Source organism: Leptonotus elevatus, chromosome 3, assembly GCF_054856555.1.
Source record: "Leptonotus elevatus isolate MCC_2025b chromosome 3, RoL_Lele_1.0, whole genome shotgun sequence".
NCBI lineage: Eukaryota > Metazoa > Chordata > Actinopteri > Syngnathiformes > Syngnathidae > Leptonotus > Leptonotus elevatus.
Window position 1 is genome coordinate 7,642,858 of NC_141241.1, and position 21,928 is coordinate 7,664,785.

Sequence of the window (21,928 nt, forward strand, 5' to 3'; positions counted from 1 at the left end):
GCTCTAACCATTGAGCAAAACTTGACTTGTTGGAAATCATGGCTAATAGAGTATTTATTTTGAAAAGTGTCATCTAATGTTGATTAGACATGCATTTTATCATTTCAGTGAAATTATAATGCATTTCCTGATATGGTAGTCAGTTGGTATACATGTATATATAATGGCCATATTTGCAATTTCTGCTTTTCTATTCAAATATTTTTTATTGTATTACAATGACCTCCTAGCTATTATTATGATTACCAGTAGTCATAAAAACAACACAAAATGAGGGAACACTGGGAAAGGCCCTTTTCGGTTCTATGTGCACAAAGAAAGATGTTTAGATGAATTTGAAGTAGAAGAACACACCAGTGACCTTAAAAATGCCACATCAAACATCTTATGGAAAGTCTTCCTAGAAGAGTAAAACACAGGAGAAAAAAAAAACGCCATATGTCTTTTCATTCGCATGAGGTGTAACGTTTAATGTATACGTCCCAAAACATTTGTTTCAAGGATGATGTCATACCTTACAGGAGTCCAGTCTGTGCTGCGCGATAGCCGAAACCTTTTCGACGACAGTTCGGAGTCGCGACTGTGCGGCGTGCGAGATGAACGTCACGACCTCCATGGGAACGTCCATGACGCCAAATTTCTTGGCTGTGAAAGGAAACCAGCGCAATCTAATTAATCCATAGCAAAATGAAATATATGCTTTGCCCAGATAGATGCCAGCAAGACTCAATCTGCTCAATGAGAATGACACCAAAAAAAGTTTCACAATTAGAAAATGTGACCTTTTCATCCTGCAACATTGGCAGCCACAGCAACATTATCAGCAAAAGGCTTGATGAGAAGGTCACAACTTGGGACCATTATTACAAAGTGGGAGGCACAAAATGACATTCAAGTGGGTCTGGACCTCCAAATACGAGATCCTGCCTCATGTAATGAGGATAATCATGATAAAAGTGATGGTGCAGCCTTCCCAAACATGCGGGAGGACCTAAAAGCTTGAGCAGATAACACAGAAATTACCATAACAATTTAGAGACAAGATTTCTTTATATATTTTTTTTCTAAATAAACAAATAATAGAAAACTGAAACACAATATCAACAGGCTGTGTGAAAGGGGACCGGCACACACAGAAACTATGCACTGGATTAGAATGTGCAATCACTTCCAGAATTTCACTTGTTTCAAAAAGCTCCTTCAAAGCATTATGAACGACACTGACCATCTCTTTGCGACGACAGATCATTTAGCTTCCTTAGAGCCCAAACTCATCGCGAGTCATAACAAAAATACTTGCTATCCGTTTCCATCTTCTTTTTAAATGACTCCATTAACATAATTCTCCTCTCTAGAAGCTTTTTAAGTAAACCACAGCAATTATTTAAATCAGCCCGACAATACATATAGCGCTGGCTCGCTCGTGCTTGGAAACAGTTCTTCCTCATTACCGAGGCGACATGCACACACACAAGAGACACGCGCGCACATACACACTTACGTGTGCCAATGTCATCGGGTCAGGGAAAAACACTAATGGGTTCCCCTTGCTTTCTGAAAACAAGATCTTTTCAAGGGAAGAATTAATACTTCAAGGAATGTGTACGTTAAATAGTGCTCAATAACATGAACTGTGGCTTGCACGAAGTACAGTATGTCATAAACAAGTCTTTACTTTCAAGTCTCAAGTGGCTGTGGCAAAAATCCTGCCAGTAAAGTCGAGCCCTCGCCAAGTTTAAAGCAAGTGGAGTCAAGTCATAATTGTGCTAATTTCCTACATTGGATTCATATTTTTATATCTGGGTGTATTGAGACCTGCACTGTTTGGTCCACTTTAAACAGACCCAGAGTTCATTTCCCACACTGGTCCAGACCTTTTATGCAGATGTGAACACACACAAACAAATCCTGGTGCAGATCACACAACCGGGCTATCTGACTGCATTGAAGTCCACGCCTCACCACTCATGAACCTCACACCGCATGTCACTGGTATAGATGAAAATTGTACTTTGTTTTAAAACGTTCCGGTTTGGAAACAGTACATTGGTAGACAATTGCTCTTTTTCTGGCTAAAGCTGAGGCCAAAAAAGGTTAAAGTCAAGATTTAGTAAAAGCAAGACCGTGTGCTTGTACACCAAAGAAAAAGAAACGAGGAGGACTCTCTGATTGAGCGGACCTGGCAGGCCCGGGGTGCCTCCCTTGGACTGCTGTCAGCTGGGAGTGTGGCGAGGCCAATCAACTGACACAACAAAGCTGCACGGGTGCCACTAGCCCAGCAGGGGGCGGCCTCACCTCCTGCCCCACTGTATCATGCTGTGCTGCCCCTGGAGGCAAAGTGTATATTTTTAAAAAGAAGCCCCAAGGTGACGGGATAACAACCATGCCGAGAGTCCACTTAGCCTGCGGGCCCAAAAAATAGTTTAATGGAGATGAAACAAGATGAGGTTAGCAGGCTCCCTGCCGCGTGAAATGACGTGTGGTATTTTTTTATTACTCACATACTATGTGTTATTTTGAGTAATCACACTTTTTTTTTCACGCTGCAGGGTCACAGCCTTAAGAGCCAATAAACACCATTTTTTGGGGTCTTTTAAACAACACAGGAACACAAGTACTGAATACCTATCATTGGACACCATTCAGTTTTTAGTGATGTTTATAAAGAAAGGTAAACCGGAAAAGAGATGGTAAAAGTCGACATTTGCAGGCAGCGTTAAAGGGGACAATGGCTCTGTTCCAGCTCTGATGCTACTTCTGTAGGCAGAAAATTTCAGGGTAGACTTGTTCCCCCCAATTCTGGATCAGTACCAATTCTAAAGAACAGCAACATGGGAAAAAAAAGTCGTTGAAAAGTTGTATGAAAGGGGTCACAAGTGCCATCTTACCTCTGTGATAGATCGGACACTACCTCAGAAAATTGAAAATGACTAGTTCAACATTCCCAATTGATGTGATTTATATAGAAAAACAAGAAAGGGGGGTGGCCCTGCCCTTTTCCGTATTTGCGTTGTTTTTTTACAGGAACAGTAAAAAGGGTTATAGACATCTTTGCTCCCCTGTGAAGACTGTTACTACCTCAGAAAGTGTCAAATAACTAGGTTTACTTCATCCACCCCATTCAGTGTATGTGACATTTATCCAGAACAGACCACAAAAAAACAAATCTATTTTGTAGACAGTGTGAAAGGGGCCACAGCCACGTCACACCTCAAGTCAGTTCTGAGTCAAACGCCGGCAGCATACATTTCCTTGGTCAAATTTATAACCCTCTTTTTGTGTCAGTGCCTATTACGCAGCACAGCAGCAAAGAAAAAAAAAACGATGTTTACATGCAGTGTGAAAGGGGCCTCAGGCGCCGTCCCAAATCTCTGATACTACCATAGGAAGTGGAAAATTCCTGGGTTGACCCATTCTGTGTCAGTGCCGTTAGTGACATGGAAAAAAAAGTTAGGATCCGGGTTGGCGCTTATGGCCCTAGTTTCTGTTTTGCTGTTCTCTATAAACAGGATCGACACGGAATGTGAAGATAAAGTCGGTACCATTAGAGCACCATAAGGCCTTTTCACACTTGGTTTTCTTGATGTTCGCTGCAGAACAGCAAGCGAGGACGACATGGGTGTGTGCTTGCCCATAGTTTTGGAAGTGCTAAGTGCAGTGTGAAAAGCGCCTATGACTTTTACATGTAACTGGCTCTGGTACTACCACGAAAGCTGGCATGGAGAGCTTTTAGTGGCAATACCAGGCAATGAAGACAGTATCACTACCTTGGTTTATATCGATTTCGTCACAAGAGACTTAAAAAAAAAATCTCCCTGCCGAGTCTGATTCCTCTCAACTGGACTGCTTTGGTCCACGGGACAAATCTGATGGGCCGCCTTTAAAAAGACAAAGCCATCAAGTATTCATGCGCGTGCGCCCGCGGTCCAGTGAATTCAGACAGACAGCCACTGAAGAATTCATTAAAAGGAGGTGAAAGAATTGTTAAGTGTATCACATTTAAACTGAGGGCAAACAAGAAAAGAGGGCTGCAGCCTCAAACAACTGCGGGCAAAGACAGAGAGAATATCAAAAGTCGTACTGAGTGATGCCACTTTAAATACAGATACAACATGTTCCCTACAAACCACAAACACTGAAGCCATTTCATCATTCTCTGCTTGTTCCGCAGCAAAAGTTGGAAAACGGCATTCAACAATGAAGTTGTGGCGCACTTGCCTGTTTCCAGGATGCGTCGGTGGAGCAGCCCAGGATGCAGAAAGGCTTCATCCTTGCACGAGCGAATCTGCGTGCCGACCAGCTCCGAGTTGGTGGCGAGGATGCGGGCGCTCTCCTCGTTCAGATTGACGCCCGCCATGGAGGCCACATCGTTGATGTCGTCGTCATCCCTGCGAGAAATGGGAAAAGGTGGTGATCTTCAACCACTCCCAAACAATACATTTCCAAGCACGTCCACTTCGATGCCTTTCTGTTACTCTTCCAGTCTCCATGATTCCAGCTCTTCTGTCACCCGTGCAATTGAAAATGAATGGATAGATAAAAGAAACATAACTTTTATCACGTGGCTCCTCGCCACATCTCTATGGTCCGCCATTTTACAAACCATTGGTCAACCCAATATGAAACTTGACACAGCAGCGGGAGGTTGACAAAGACCATTAGAGTGCACCTCCACCTTCTCGTGCTTCTCCTCCAAGCGCTCTAATTACGCCTTCCTAGGGAGAGCGTGCCAAACAACGGCGAGCGTGGATACATAGGGAGGAGTATATCTGCTGATGCTGCCTCTGGCGGTGCACCTACCCCTCGCCACGTCCTCGCGGATAACTTGACCTGTCCTAAAATGAAGCGTGCCCCCGGGGGCTGCGTTCAGAGACAAAACACAAACGCTGCCACATCCTTCACTTGAAATGGAAAAACAGGAAACGATTAAGCAATAAGGGAGTTGAAGCCATTTGCTGCACTGTTTCAATTTAGTAAAGCCTTTTAAAGCTGCAACATGGAACTTTTTTCCCAAAAATATCTTTACAGTAGCCTTTTTATTTGACCATTTATGACTGAAATGTCTTCTAATTAGTAGATTAACACCTTAGCTGTTCACAATGGGTACTCCTGCAAGCCTCTGGTCAATAGTTTTCGGACTGGATTCGGGGTCGAATTTCCCGCGCCCTGTCTGCGGATGTGACGTAATGTGTGCCGTGTGTATGTGAAGAAGGGTATGGGCAGTTTCATTTTTCATCAGCAGGTGGCAGTAGTGTTTCGAAATTTAATATTCTACGTTCAGTAGCTTTAAAAAAAAAATACTACAAAATGTATTTGAAGGATATTAGTAAATGTTAGGAATGGCCAGTAATGTAAGGTATGGAATGTCCATCTATTTTCTGTAGGCCTACTCCTTGTCTAGCTAGAGCCTAACCCTGCTACTTTGGGCTTAAGGCAGAGAACAACCTGGACTGGCCACCAGCCAATTGTAATATATAAATAAACATTCACACTGATCTCAACTCAACTTTACTAATAGAGCACTTTAACTAATTTGTTCCCAAAAACATATAAATACTTTGTTTTTTTAATGTTTTAAGTGTCCCAAAGACATATTTATAAGTTTTTTATGCTAGAGCATACAGAAGGCTTTGATGCAGCCTCTCAACTGCACAAAACGGTTGAAGCAATGGTAGTTATTAAAAATTAAAAATGGCCAGCAGGTGGCAGCAGAGTATAAGAGATCAACCTGGGCCATGTTGAAAACAAGCTGATTTACCCACAGTTCTAAGCAGATTTGTGAATAAAGATGAAACTTAGCTATATTCTAATGCTAATTGCTGCAAAACGGAAACAGATAGAAATATACTTTTTTTCTGATGAAAGAAGAGACTCTAATCTTTCTTTTGGTAGGTTCCATGTTTTTTAGCAATAGAACACAATATATTCTGTGGGCCTTGTAAAATCAGTCAAAATCTTGAAAGCTTGCATTTGTTGTTTTTGTGTACACCACAATGGCACGGGCCTGCTTCTTTCAAAATAAAATGTGACTCAATTACATTCAGAACATAAAGTCCTTCGAAGTAAGGGTGGGGGTGGGGGGGGGGGGCAACCAGATTCAAATATGTTCACGCTGCAGGCCAACATAAAGGTAAAAGCCACAGAGTGGTTGAGGCATTAAAGAAGAGGTTCAAGGAGCATTCAACCCCCATTCCTTGTTAAAAGGGGGTGCGCCGCTCCCATATCATCATCACCTATGGCGTGCCCTGGCTTTGAAACACAAGCTTGATATGGAAACACCGCTTATGCATGCATGTGGCTGCCGGCTGCACGTCCCCACCCCCGAGCCAAGCTAATCCAATAACTCGAGAGGCTCCCGAGGACCGCTAATTACATCTCGGCTTTATTAGCGCCCAGCTGTAGTCTAGGAATATTTTGCATTTCATATCTCGTTGCCTCCTTTTAATGTCAGACCTGTCTCAGGCGTTTGATTTGGAGCCCTGGCGATTGCCAAACACTCCAAGAAATTAAAGCAACCCCTCAAAGAGAGTTCATTATACCACAGAGGACCAACTTAGGAGCTAGATACTGGTTATAAAAGAAAATAAGAGAAAAACATACATAATCTATAGAGTTAGACTACATTAGAAGGATTTAAAAAGAAACTAAAGTACAGTAGAAAGCCATCCAATCAAGAATGCTTTATGGGAACTCGTTTTTTTTTTTCATACTCTGTAACACAACCTCCGCCCCTGGTCGTTATGGTAACAAAAGCCTTACTCAGCACTGGTCCTGCAGTAGAAGATAACAGGGTAAGCAAAGGGAAAATAGTGGTCTATTTACTTGTTTTATTTATTATCTTATTTATTATTGGCAGAGATAAGGGACAGGATAGTTGTATCATCTGGGGTAAAAACAAAACAAAAAAAAGTCTTCAAATTGTGACTGGATCAGGAAGAATAAAAATTGATCTATTCTATTTTATTGCAGTATATAAAATGGATGTATTAAATTGTGTAATATTAAATCAAATCTCATGAATATTTATCAACAAAATGTTTGTACAACATTTGAAGATGAAATGCAAAAAAAATATTCCTAAATAGTTCTGAGAATAAATGGAAAAGAAAAAAATGAATTTTATTAATAAAATGGTTTGTATTTTATTTTATTAAAACAAGATATTTTGAGGAAAAAAAATCATAAATATAATGTTCTGTATGATATTTCATTAAAAACTATTTAAATGTTATTTTCTTTTCTCAGAGTGAAGAAGTGTGCCGCTGTTACACCTAAGAGGAGGGAGAACAACGTGAGCAATGGTGCTTTTGAATGAGACAACACCTCCCCCTCAAAACAGGCTCATTTCAGCAAGGTTAAAAAAATGTATTTGGGGTAAATGTGCTGTAATTCTTAATTATTTGGGTATTTTGGCAAAAGCATATCAGAGACATTATTAAGACATCTGTGAACTGTTTTAAAGTGTGAAAAATGCATACCATAATATGTCTCCTTTAAAGGTAACATGGGTCTGGTTATAACACTGGGTTGCGTGTTTGTGACAAACCTGCCCCCGTGGCGCCTGGCTGTGTTGAAACACGCTGGTGGCCTCGAGCGATACGAAAGGACAGCAAACAACAAAAAGTGTACAAGACAACACGAGCAAACGCAACATTCGGAAATGCTTCAACACTGCCTGTGGCCGAGCAAAACTAGATTGAAAAAATACATAAATAAATAAAAATAACCCCTTGAGATGCATGATCTCTTTTCCGAGGGGGTCCCAGACATGTAATACAGTTGTTGCATTACATCATATGTGTAGATAAACAAATAACTTCTTTTTTTTAATCATTAAAAATGCTTCATAACGTTTTTCCATTTTTTTTAATTTCAATATCAATATAGTTATAATATATTTATTTTATTTTATTATTATTTCTGAAGTTTGTCTGAACTGCTTCATTTTAAAGACATTTTACGGCAGACTTATAGTTTTGCTTTAAGTGTCATTATTAAAGAGGGAAATCATATTTCAAGGCTACATGGACACCCTGGTAATCGTAGTGTGCAACGTGTGTGCACGTGTAAGCGTGCGCATGTGTGTAGGCCCACGGTAATCACCACAGGGGGTGGGTGGGGGCAACATGGTTGTCATGTAACAAGCCCAGCCTGACAGCTTAATTACCAACGCAGCTAAAGATTTATAGGTTTATCAATCAGGGCTCCGGGGCACTGCCTTTGCCCTGGGGAAACAGCAGGCGGGGGTATTACCGCAAACCCATTGGCTCATGTGACCCAGACGTGCCTCAGCCCAGTCCTGGTCACAGTCCTGAAGCCTCCAAACAAATGTAACATATTTGCCTCTCAGGATGTATACATGCAGCAATAACACACAAAGCCAACATATGGACCTTTCATGTTGTGAGAATTACGGCCCAGCATATAAGGTTGTTTTCTTTCGGTTTTTTTCTGCTACCAGAAATTCAACCCATCTGGATGCAATTATGTTATTCTGAAATTAAGGGTGTGTGCGCGGGTATGCATGTGCGTAACCAGGTGGCACAAACACTCCCAGTCTTTGCTCAGAGTGTTGCCCGTAGTCCTTCTTGCAAAGTCATCTTAGGGAAATGCTGTCCCCATGTGGCGACTACGAGGAATAACAGAGCTGGGATAGTTGAGGAAGGGGATGACAAGTACCTGAAAGAGCCTCCTCCGGGGTCGTTAAGCTTGTTTTTTTGATTGCCGGAGATCTGGACAGCCAAGCCCACCGGACTCCTGCCTGCCTGGAAGGTGCCCACCTTTCCCATCGTGCCTGTTCAGAGGAGAAGGTGAGAAAACACAGGAAAATTATATTATATATATTTTTATATTAAAATTTTATATATATATATTTATTTATTTATTATTATTATTATTTTTTTTAGTATATTACATATTTTTTCATCTTTTAATTACCGGTAGTTTTTACAACCACATTTGCTTAATAATTGTTATCTCATTTTATTTTATAAAAATAAAATAAAGTATTTTATTGTATTTTAAAACATCATTTATTTTGGGTGGCTCAATAACTGTGATGTATAAAAAATGTGAATGGAAAGTCATTTTGTCTCTTTCGTTGTGTTTTCTTTTATTTAATCAATAAAAGAATAGAAAACACAAAAAGTACCGAAATTGTGACTCTACCTGATCAAATAAAATGAATGCATTTATTGATTTATTTTAAATAAATATATACAGTGTATTTATTTCTTCTTTTGTCAGAGCGAAGGAGCTGCAAAGTTGTGTCATCTGGTATAAACAGTCTTGAAATCGTGAACGGACCAGATATATAGTGTATCCATACCAAAATACTTGTTGTTTTATTAATTTAATTGTTGATTTTATTTCATTTTCAAATTGGAACCTGAGGTGTATAATAATAATAACGCACAGCTAAAGCACAACAACAGGGTGAGTTAAGCTGACATTTATTGTTTGTTTTTGTCCTGTCAAGGTTTACATCTCCCATCATTACTGGTTGGTCAGTCTGTTACACTCTCCAGGTTGGTGCGGGGCTTGCCTTACATGACTACACAACACTTGAACCAGTTCCCTTCACACTTTCAAGCCGCATGCTACCTCCGAGACACTTTTTTATTTTTTTGCCTTTCCTCCTCCTTCCCAGCGAGGCACAAGGACTGCCAGAGTGAATTCAAACTTGATCTTAACAGGCATGTTCCTCGCCGAAGGGCACAGAAAAAGTATTTTTAGAACGAACCCCGCATTCCAATTTGCGGGCATAAAACGACCTACAGATTCTTTCACTGCGGGCCATCTTGTACGTGGTAGATCAAATTTGTATGCACCCCTGATTACACACACACGCACACACATACAAATGCGATAAATAGGTAAACATGTGCGCTTGTTACACGCGGCACCTGAGAGAACTCCGCTATCTCTCTTTGGAGAGTGTTGGGGCGATGTTAGTGGGCTTCTATGGGAAGAGTGTGTGTGAATCAGTGTGAGTAAGCAGAGGCTTTATAAGCAGACAGACGGAGGAGGGAAGGAAAAAAAAGAAAAAAAGAAAAGCACCTGTTCTCTCGCTATGCTTGCCACCCGCTACACATCCCGCAAGCCCACCGAGAGGACGCTTCACTAATGGCTAAATGGCCCGTTTAGCCTCCTCTACCGCGGCGTCGGGTCAACTTTGAGTCACAACACGGCGGCTGAGCAAGAATGCAAAAAAACAGACTGCCGGGGCTTTAAAAAACATTTGATAAGCGAAGCAGATGTTTCACCTTGAGCTCTCATGGACTGCGTGATCATCACGGGCATCCGGACTTGTCCGCACATCGGGCCTGTGGTCTTCATACCCTGGGAGGAGACAGTGGGGGCAAGTGTTACACTCAGTTTGCTTAGAATGGTCAAAAACGAGAGCGGTCATAAAGTGGGGTCATAAAGTACAGTGGAACCTCTGAATTTGCAATTTTTTTTTATTTGACCAAAATTGTTAAGGACAATACACCACCTCACAAAAAAATCCAGAAATTAGGCGTTGGGGTTACATTTTAGGATGAATTTAAAATGAATGTGATGGCTAAAATGTATAATACAACTTATTAACTTATTCTTGTTGGTCAGTTGCTTGGTTGTTAAGTGGTTGTCTCGGTTAACTGTTGACTGGCTTGTCGGACGGCTGGTCAGTCAGTTGGTTGTCTGGCTAGGTGACTGTTTAACTCATTTGCTCCCAAAAACGTATAAAAATGTTCTATTTTAAATACTGCCATGGTCCATGGTTTTTTTTTATGCTAGAGCATATAGAAGGCTTTGATGCATCCTCTGACCTGAAGAGGTTTCTTAAAGCAATGGTAGTCATTACAAAAATCGGCCAGCAGGTGACAGCATAAGAGATCAACCAGGGCCATGTTGTAACAAGCTCTATTTAACCCCAGGGTTTTAAACAGGTTTGTGAATAATGATGAAACGTATCTATATTCTAATGCTAATTGCTGCAAAACGGAAACAGATACAAATATACCGGTTTTGTTTTTAATAGCAATAGAGCACAATATTCTCATGGGCCTTGCAAAATCAGTCAAAATGCAGTAAAACAGCCGGGAGCAAAGGAGGTTGCTTCAGTGATAATGGCTGGGAGTAAATGAGTTAATTGTCTGGTTGGTTGGTTGGTAGCTTGGTTGGTTGGTTGGTTGGATGGATGGGTGATTGTTCAGTGGTAACACTGAAAAAATGGGGAGTGATATTTAATTGAAAAAGCTTATTAATGGTTGATGCACTCAGAAATTCTAAGTGCATTTTACAAGGAGTTGAACTAGAATTTATGATGTGAACAAACTTTACTAGATTTTTTCAAGTAAATATTAATCCCCATTTTTTCAGTGTAGTGTGTCAGGTTGGTTGTTACATCCTGGAAAGTTTGGATTTAAGGCAGGTGTGCAGATTGAGGAGTTGCGTATAAGTGGCCTACATTGACGTGCATCTCCAGATAAGATAATGCCAAGATAACAAGAAATCAACATGGCAGTAAAAAAATAAATAAATAAGGAAAAAGGCAGGCAGGCAGGCATTTGGGGGTAGGGGTGGGGGTTGGGATTTGCAGTGGCGGGCTGTTAAGACACACTTCCTTCCCGTGTAGTACCACGGGTCAGGCCCCGGGCTCAGCCATCCATTCCTTAGCACTTTGCTTCTCGCTGCAATTTTTTTTTCGCCTTGTTTTCCATCTCTGACACGTGCTATATTACTGTTCAAAGGGTGAAAGGGGGGGATAAAAACGAGGAAAACAAACAAATAAGACGACGAAGTAAAGGCCATTTTTCCCAGAGATGCACCGTGGGCAAGGAATTCATTCAGCACAGATGGCAAAACACCTCCGGTCAGCCGGCGACATACTTAGAAGAGCAAAAACAACAACTCAGGTACAAAGTTTGGCAACACAAGTAAAGCCACTTTACTTTCACACTCTTTTAAGTTTTAAATCATATGTACTTATATCCTTCTGTACAAAATGTTTGATTTACATCTTACGGCTTGGTTTCTTTCTTTTGTCACTGTCATAGTACAACATATAGAATGCGGTTGAATGTATAAAATGTATAATGAAATGATCCAAGGGATTATATTGTTACATAGGTTTTTTATTGCATGTTTCACTGCTAAAAAGTGAGATAGAAGTTGCTTGCAACTCTTTTACAGGATTCCTTCAGCAGGTTAAAAGTGAAAGCTTGTGTAGACATGAAAAGTTCATCATTATTTTGGTGGGTAATTTGGAACGTTATGTATTCAAACTTGTGTATTTATTCTTTTTTATTTATTTGATTTTTTATTGGGTTATTTAATTTTATTGTATGTGCTCTTGAGAGATACTACGGATTTTTTGACTTCCTCAAATAAACACCACATCGCAGAGACAGCACCAATGTTCCCGTCCAGAAAAAAATTGGCTTGGTGGTCCAATTTTGCTTAATTATGTATTATATACGATACATACTATTCCCATTTGATTATGATTTAATATTATATATTTGTATAGTATTTTATAGTTCTTTATAAGTATAAAGAAATTAATGTTAACAGCCTAGCCAGAGGTTCTATGGTGCTATATATACACAATGCCATTAGCAGCATTTAATTTATGTTCACACTTAATTAAATAATTGAGAAAAGCATTGCTTGTACAGTTATTGAAAGGTTTCCCAAAAAAAAAAAAAATAATGGATAGAGGTTCTAGAGAAGCAGAAGTATTTTGTTTCCTCCTCTAAAGTGTTTTAGTAAAATAATAACTAAAGTTAAGTAAAATCTCTCTTGTGCCCTGTGTGTACTGAACTGACTCCAAGCCAAGTGCCTGAGAAATGTATCCCCACAGAACTGCGCTAAGGAGAGAGAGTGAGCGCAATTTTTGGGCCTAATTCAACCAACCGCTGGAGTGCCACAGGCGGTCATTTGCTATGTTTTGTGCGATAGCTTATGCTGGGTATTTGTGTTGTGTGTGTGTGTGTGCATGTGTGTGTGATAGAGATAGATAGACAGACTGTCAGAGAGCGAGAGAGAGAGAGAGAGAGAGAGAGAGAGGGGGAGGGACCAGAGGCATGTTCTGGACATGGACTGCGGCCGCCACATTGCTTTAAAATTGACCCGGGGCTGACCTAGTTACCTCGCTTCACCCTTTGCCGCTTAATGGAGGGAGGGAGGAAGATGAGCGAGTGATTCCGGAGAAGATACAGCCCAAGTGTGTGTGTCGGTGTGTGCAGAGATGGTAAAATTGGAGAAAGACAGAAGAGGAGCCCCTGGCTCCGCCCGGACCAGACCAGACTGACCTCACTTGGCCGCCCCCCTTGCACCCCAACATTTCCAATTGCATAATGAGCACATACGCTACCTCACTCTCTCAGTCACACACACACACAGACACACACACACAGATCCATGCTAATGCAATACAGCTGTGGGTTGAATGAAGTTTACAACTTTGCCGGTTCACTTGGCTCAACACTGCAGGTGCTAAAAGCTTCAACTGCAACTTGGTGGGCACAGTCGATGAAAGGCTGCAATACACTTTTACACCAGTAGAGGCCCTCTCATTGGTGGCTAGATGATTTTAGGAGCCTTGGCAGGGGTTCTACAGACCCATAACATTGACTGGTTTACGCATTCATGTTCACCTTTTGACTTGCGTTTAGAATATTTATTTTACTTACATTTTTTTACAAAAACATTTACTTTTTTTTTTGGGGAAACAAAGTTCTTTAATTGTTCTAATTAAAATAATTTGAAAAATGTAATATATATATATATATATATATATATATATATATATATATGGGATTTCATTTTTTAAAACAATACTTTTAAAGACAAACACACAAATAAAACAATTTAACCTCGCAGTCCTGGAACCCTAACACTGCCTGGTTTTCACATTCAATATAATTTTGAATGTTACTTACACCATACCCTGTACACTTATGTTTCGCTTGAATTTACATACCGCGCCGGTTGCATGGCCCATCGTCCCATGGGGTAGCGTGTTAGCCCCCGTGGTGGCCCCGACGCTGTTCGGGGGACGTACGTGGACGGCAGGCCCGCTCACGATGGGCACTGCTGGTTTGATGCCCTGCGGCGGTGGCTGGATCAGGGAGTGCTGACTATTTAGCAAAGACAGCCGCAGGGCCGGGAGGCTTTTCTGTAGAAGAGAAAAACAGATTTAAGTACACAAAACAAAGCAAAAACATCAAACGGGGAGAAAAAGTGATATTTCCCTGCAATTTGTACACGGACATGCGCATACACACACACAAATTTTTGGACGCCAGCAATTTAACATTGCATGACAACATGTGTTTGTAGCCGGATCGGGCGCTCGGCTGCCTTGATGTGACTGACGCTCATCATGCTTGGCTGGAGAAACCTGCTGGCGACTGGCAGGGACGGCTGCCGGGCCCACTGTCACACACAGTCAGAAATCAGACCTGAGGGCTGTGTGCGTGTGTGTGTGTCAGATTTGGCCATTAGTAGCCTTAGCGTAAAGGGAATGCTACTTCAGGGGGTTCAAGTTAAGGAAAAGAGGAACCAGGGTGGCAGGTGATTAAAGGTAATTCTCTAAGGGAGTTCAGTGGTTCTCCATCTGAGGTCTGGGGACTCCTAGCGGTTCGCAAAATAATTTGTGATTATATAATATATATATAATATGTCATATCATATCATATATAAAATATTTATCAATCAATTAATTGTCAAAAATATTTGTAAAACGACAGCCAATGTCATTTCCGGACTCAGCAGCCCACAATGAGGCAAATCATTAAAATATCTTTAGCACTTGGACAAAAATAATAATAAATTGTTGGCCATTGTAATAAAGGATACAAGCAAATCAGGGGACCGTATTATATACAAGTACAAAAAAATGCTTTTTAAGGGTGATTTTGCATATTATACATGGGATTTTATGGTAACTTTCCCAAATTAGTGTATCTGTGATATGGAGACCAACATAAAACAATTTAGCGTGGCGCTGACATTTTGGACGATTCTGCCGATAAGCTTGTTAGCTTATTGTCCAAATAACGTAATAAACAGTTACCTTTCCCCTAGGTGGCCCTGTTGCGTGAATCAATGTACAGCGCATGGAGAGAAGCAGTGGAGTATTGGACGGAGCTACCGTTGGTCAGCTGGTCCGCAAGCCCACTGGCAGCTAATAGCATTAGCCGCTAGTTGCATGTCAATTCACATTGGAGCCATTCAACTCATCATGAGCTCAATCCATGGACCGCACGTGGCATAATAGGGAAGATATATTTTTTTGGGGGGGGGGGGGGGGGGTTATAAGTCATAGCAAGATGGCTAACAGTTAGCGACACCCAAAAAATTTGGACAACTGAGATGGTAAAAAATAATTTAAAGCTATATCTCAACAATTCAGTGCTAAATATTTCTGTCATTGCACATGTTTTCAGCACTTATCTTCAAACACATTTTATCTTTATGTATTTAGAAACAAATCAAGAAATTTACTTTAGAGGGTGTTAAAATGGTGGCAGATGTGTGCCAACTCCCTTTTAGCATGAGTTGGAATGTAATTGCTTAATTCTGAACAAAGCCACATCCCCAGTTATAAGAGGATGTGCACACTAGGTGAACATATATTTTTTTAATTAAGTTGTACATGTTTTAGGTCACACTAATGGTGGAAAAAGTTTTACATCACAAAAACCTTGCATTTTAATAAGAATGTGTGGACTTTTTATATCCGCAGTAATGTAGTGCAGACACAGTAAGAAATGATGGTTAGTTGGGGTCCCACCTTTAGAAAGGGCACCAGGTAAGGCTGTGGTGATGACTTGAGCTCCGTCTGCAGCCGGCTAGTGAACTCCTCTGGATCAATCTTGGCATCCTAGATTATTTTTTTAACACCACGTACATATGAACAAAAACAAAGAAGCACACCTAAATGAGAAATACAAAGTGATGCAAACCTAGGAGACCTTAAACACAGCGCTCATCCTGTCCCCTCCAGGCAGGCACTGCTCATTATTTATCAAATACAAAAAAAGGGAGGGAAGTAATAAGGGGTTTTATGGCACCATCTACAGCCAAGAAGGGCTTAGTGCGTAAAGCTCAGTGACGAAGCCATGTCACAAATGGCAAAAAAATGAAAAAATGAAGTAATTGGCTCAGTTTAAACCATAAATATTCGACAATTGATTTGATTGTGAAAAAATGAAAATGTAGTAACAATTTGATTAAACATTTAAGTGCAATACATTTTAACTGAATAATTATTTAGGTTTTTTTTCTCTCCAAGTGTTGATGTTGATGTTGATGTGCATAACCTTACATCGTCTTAAAATAATAATAAACATACTTATTAGGAGGACTTATGGAGAGCCAAGCATTTTTTAGGTGGTACTAATTTAAACTATTAATGTCGAAAATTATTAATATTTTCAGGAGGTATCAATTAACTCTTTTTTTTTTTGGGGCTCTAATTAATTTATCTATTAATATTACTATACTACTACTTTCCTAAGTAGACAAGACTTTGCCGCAATATTGTTTTTTAGCAAAAACTTCGGGACAGGTCCCACACCAGAAACAAAATGTGAATATGAATTTGTAAATAGTGAAGCGTGAATATGTGGGATACTACTGTATCTTGTCTCATTCTCACCAGCAGATCTTGCACCAGAGATTTGACGTTCTTGGAGGTTTCGGGCGATGGGGAATTGTGCGACGCCAACTTGATGAGTGTGGCTAGGAAGTTTTTACACTTCTTCACATTCTCCTGCATTTCCTGTCACGACAACATCGACAATTATTACAATTTGAATAAAGTAACAGCTTTAATATTTCTCAAATAAACTTGTCGAAATGCATCTTAAAATGGGTCTTAATCCCAATATCGCCAATAATTAGACTTTCTTGCCATATAAAAGATACAATAAGTAAGAATAAAACGTTACGTTGGGTTGTGCTACGTTGTTTTACATTGTGTAATGTTATGTTATGGAATTCTGTTATATACTATGCTATGTTGTAGTATGTTATCCTTTGCAGTGATGTTATGCAATGTTATACTGCATCTTGCTATGCCACACATCTGTTTGTCTTCCATATGTGTGCGTGTGTGTGCTTAAATATGTCCTTGGGTTGGCTTCCCTCGTGTGAATGTATGAATGCAAACGTGCGTAGGCACGTGTGAGACCCTTTGTCTGCAGCCAGCTGCAAGAAGGGTTTGGGGGGGGGGCTTGTGACACAGCCAGCCTGCTGGCAGCTGTGACAGCACTCACACCAGAGACAGAAAGAGAGAAAGAGAAAACGAGCGAGCACTGCAAAAAGTGGGCTTTATAAAAAAGGAATGAAATGAGGAATATATTACTTAACTTAAGCAAAATTATTTACCAATATTAGAAGAATATAGAATTATACCATGACTTTTTTCAAGCAAAACTTACTCATAATTAGTAATAAAATCTCAACAATAAGAAAAGAAGAACAAATATTTGAAGCAAGTGGATTCAAAAGCATATTTTGCCTTGAGTCAAGATATTAAATATTTGTTTTATTTTATGATTCTGCAGTGAGAGAACCTGGGACACGACAGGACCTCCAGAGGCCACGGCGATGCCCGTCGTCTGCGGGGGTTGCGAGGCGACCTGGGTCGGCGGCGCCTGGGGTGTCGAAACCACGGGGGTCTGCTGCGGAGCCGTCACCGCCACAACCGGCGCCACGGGGCCCTTCTGCAAAGAGACGAGAGAGGGGAGATAAATAGGACGTGACGCCTGGCTCGCAGCAAGGCCACAGACAAGAGGAGGCGGGCGCCGCAGCACTCCTGTCACATCTGGTGCTGCGACTTCTTGGACATCACTTAACACAGTGGTTCTCAAAACCGGGGTTTATGAGACGTAGCTTCAGATTCAGATTTTTTTTTGCAATAAATTATTGTGCTATATGTGATCCGCACATATTCAACATTCTGATTTTTGGAAGGAACCTATCCTTCATTATGAAAAACTGCATAAAAACTCACCTATTTGATGGTTTTGCACTCAGGCCAGCTCCATGCCTAACATAAAACCATTGCTTTGGTGCCATCTGGTGGCATCTTGATGCCAAACAACTATGTTGGAACTGAGGGGAGCTTACATTAGTAAGACCACACATAGCCTTGTCTAATAGAAAATAAGTGCTTTGCCACCATTTTGTGGCATCTATTAGCAACTATAAACCAAAAGGTCGGCCCAGTGTATCAACAGCAGTTGATGACAGAAACACTGTGAGAGAAAGCTGTGAAGAAGCACCCAAAGACAACAGTCTGTGGCATCACTGCCAACATCCACCAGGCTGTGCTAAAGGCATCACAATCCACTGTTCGACAAAGATTTTGAGAGAAGAAATATACAGCCCTTGTTATTTTTCTGTATAAATGTAAAGAGATTTTTCTCACTGGGCGTAGTGCGGGACAGGAGGTAACGAAGGAAGAAGTAGAGGAAGAAGAAGAAGAAGAGGAGGAGGTGGTCTGGAGGGCAGGGCTGGAAGGAGCAGGAGAGGGAGAAGGTGCAACCTTGGCCGGGGTCAGAGTGCACTGCCTGGTGGTCTGAGAGGTCGCTGGAGACTGTCAGAAGCAGAAGGAGAAAAAAAGGGTAGAAAGAGGAGAAACATCAAGATATCCGCTGTGGACAGTAAACAATATAAAGTCAACCTCAATTGTGTACTATTTGCGGAAAATACTTTTAAAAGGATACGGAGCATTAGCAGGAACACAATAAATTTTCATGTCAATTTTTTTCTAATTCAAGTTATTATCTTGGCAACTTGGAGCAGAGGTATTGCCACCGCTACACAACGCAAAGATGACAGGGAGACCTCTAACAAATGCAATCAGACTTTCTCGGTCGTGTCATATTTGCACAGCCACTTGTTGCCAAGCAACCGATTAATCTTCTTTTACACGTTAATCCTACAATTAAATCTCTATTCTATATTACATATATTAGAAGCATACATGAATCTACTGCAAGTGCACACAAATATGGACTGTGAAGAATTAGGAGGGTGAGGGAGGGGGGAGTTTTTTTCCCCTTCGCTAAAAGTTTAGCAGGATCCAAAAGAGCCCGGGGAAGTTTGCATAAGTGGAGTTGATGTTGCGGGGGGGTTGGTGGTGCATCCCACCGCCAGCGACGCCACCCTGTCGCCGCGTCTCGCTCCTTCTACCTAAGTGTTGAGCCTTTTAAAATAATCAAGCAGCAGGCTGATGAATGATTGAGGAGGTTATGGATGGAAGGAAGGAAGGAAGATTGTGACGCCTTCCTCTACTCCCCTCGGGCGTCGCGGGAAGACTGACAGGCCCGACAGCTTTGGGAATAAACACCATACCCTTTTATTCCCATCAACACCCCGCCACCCCCACCCCGACCTCGCTCATGCTTTTCCAGCAAGCCCGCTAATTTATCACCACTGGAGCAATGTGCAAGAGGAGGGAGGAGATAAACAACAATAAAAAATTTAGATTTGTAATAAATCAATTAGTAATTATTTATTATATTATTTGCATAATTTAGGAGGGAAATCACCTGTAATTCTTTCTAAAATCACATTAATTTAATTTTTAGTGTAACTGTACTGTTTTCTAAATATTATTTTCAAATGTGCTAAGGTAAATGTAAAGCCTATTGATAATGCAACAATATTGTTAAATAATGTCTGAATTTCCTTTGTATTGATTTATATTTTGATTGATATCAAAAAGCTTTTTAAGTTTCAATTGGTACTGTCGCTGAGGTATGAATTTTGCATAATAAAAATACATATAAATCATGTTATAACATAGAATATATGGATGAGTGGTACAGATAATAGATGGATGATTAATTATTTAAATTTACATTTATTTATTTTTTGGTGGTGCCATGCAGCTAAATAACCTCAGGGGACAGCATCACCAATAGCACCATCATCATCAAGATTATTATTATTATTATTATTATAAAAATATACCATGATGTTTATGTTACGTAAAGTATGTATAGCGCTGTACTTCTGTTACAAGAGTATAGTTCCAACCATGAGGTGAACCGTGAAACGGTAAAATGCTGCCCTCCAGTGTCAATCACGAGTGCTTACAACTGTTAAAAGGTAGATTTTGCAGTGTTTTGTTTTTGTTTTTGTTTTTTAAAAAGCAAACCAAAAAAACTATTTTTGTCATATGTAAAAACATTAATCATCTTTCGACAAGTAATCCCTCGCTGGCCCCATTTTATACCTTTAATTGAATTTTAAATATTATTTTCTATGACTGAGCAAAATGCTCTATAACGGCCCAAATAGGACATTTTGGAAACTTGGCGACTAAATGATTGATTGTAAATTGAAACAATGAGTAATAAAGAAGAGTTACAACCTTATATAAACATTCACCAATAAACTTTATGGTGTGTCTTGCTTATTCTGAGTGTAGTGAGGCTTTAGTGATGTTAATATTGCTTCAGTTAATACTTATGGGTTCATTTAAATACACATACTATTTTGCCAATATTTAACTGTCTGTTTTAGAATGAATGATGTCTCCACAGGTTATAAGTAAATCCCCATCAATAATTCAGTGTCCTGCCCTAGAAGGTCCCCTGTGATATGAATCCACTTTTTAATCACAACCTAATCTACACATAACATAATATTAATGGGTATTAATTTGCTAAAATTACAACCCAATTAGAAAGCGGAAGAGTGCTGTGCCCAGAGTAATGAACTGGCAGCCGCATATATTGACAGAAAATTCCTAATTTAGCAATGACTATACTCTGATACTGGAACAATTATGCTCATCCGCAGGAAATAACATCAATAGAATCCATCCTACTATGGCCATCATAAAACTTTTAATAACTGGACAGGGGTAATGTTTTGAAATTTATAAAGTAAAATCAAAAATCCACCATACATTGTACTCATCTTTACTGCCATTCAAGTGCCCCAAAAAAATTATCCACGAAAAGTCAAAAACTCAAAGACAAAGCCAAATCAAGCCCGGAGATTATCCCTGATGCTTGCTGAACTGGGTTCTCGCGTTATTTTACATCTACAACAGGGTTTCAAAATCCACCTGCAACTTTACGGGCCTATTTTTCCTAAAAATGTTGGTTACATTTTAAATTGCCAGTACGTCTACTTTGCACAAATTTCAATGTGAGGTACGCTGAGATCCCCGTCATTCAAGACGGTGGTCTACCTTTAGGAACGTGATTTGAAAGAAATATATATATACGAATAAAAAGGCACAAAAAGACAATACTGATTGTAACGTGGACAAACATGATTAATTGGTTGTGACTTGTGACTTTTTTTTTTTATGTGTTTTTGTCGTGATTTGACTCCACGTGTCTCACAGTTAAATGTTATTTTCAAATTGTAACACATTATTGGACATTTGAATAAATTTCAGAATGTCCTTTTTTCCCCCCAAACCATCTTTAAAATGGTTGTAGAGGTCCCACTACCTGCGGAGTGCTGACTCTGAAGGACGTGCCCGTAGTGGGAGTGGCGGGCCGCGGAGAGATGTTATTCTGGGCCTGGACTTGACCCTGAGCCTGCGCCTGTGCCTGAGCTTGAGCCAAAGCCTGCTGAGGAACCAACACCAACTGGCCCAGCTCGGTCCGGACAAGCACCATGCCTGAGGAAGCAAGGGGATATTAATTAGACACAATTGTGGGGGGGTGCAGAAACAAGCTGGAGAGGCGGCGAAGGGTGAGAGGGAACCATTTTTAAACTGAGGAAATCCAATAGTTCGATAGAAAATGTGAAATTATTGACATATTGTGTGCTGTGCTATAGTTTGGGGCTTGGTTCAAATCAATTACATTTCGGTGTATAGGTCCCGTTGTGATTCATAAAAGGGAAGATAACTGACCTTTTTTAATACTTTTGTATTTTTTTGCTACTTTTTTCATTC

At 40.4% G+C, this 21,928-nt stretch overlaps 1 protein-coding gene across 2 annotated transcripts in view; it reads right to left on the reverse strand.

Moving 5' to 3' along the window:
• LOC147176834 (transcription initiation factor TFIID subunit 4) overlaps positions 1 to 21,928 on the reverse strand; it is a 77,655-nt gene that overhangs the window by 52,621 nt on the left and 3,106 nt on the right. The window contains exons 2-11 of one of the 2 annotated variants that reach the window (XM_086070525.1): positions 21,477 to 21,649; positions 18,428 to 18,595; positions 17,571 to 17,720; positions 16,652 to 16,774; positions 15,785 to 15,874; positions 13,970 to 14,164; positions 10,266 to 10,341; positions 8,680 to 8,794; positions 4,219 to 4,388; positions 515 to 645 (exon numbers count right to left, since the gene is read on the reverse strand). In XM_086070525.1, the coding sequence (XP_085926651.1) occupies positions 515 to 645; positions 4,219 to 4,388; positions 8,680 to 8,794; positions 10,266 to 10,341; positions 13,970 to 14,164; positions 15,785 to 15,874; positions 16,652 to 16,774; positions 17,571 to 17,720; positions 18,428 to 18,595; positions 21,477 to 21,649 (1,391 nt within the window). The remainder of the gene's footprint in view (positions 1 to 514; positions 646 to 4,218; positions 4,389 to 8,679; positions 8,795 to 10,265; positions 10,342 to 13,969; positions 14,165 to 15,784; positions 15,875 to 16,651; positions 16,775 to 17,570; positions 17,721 to 18,427; positions 18,596 to 21,476; positions 21,650 to 21,928) is intronic. The other variant, XM_086070526.1, reaches the window with a different exon arrangement.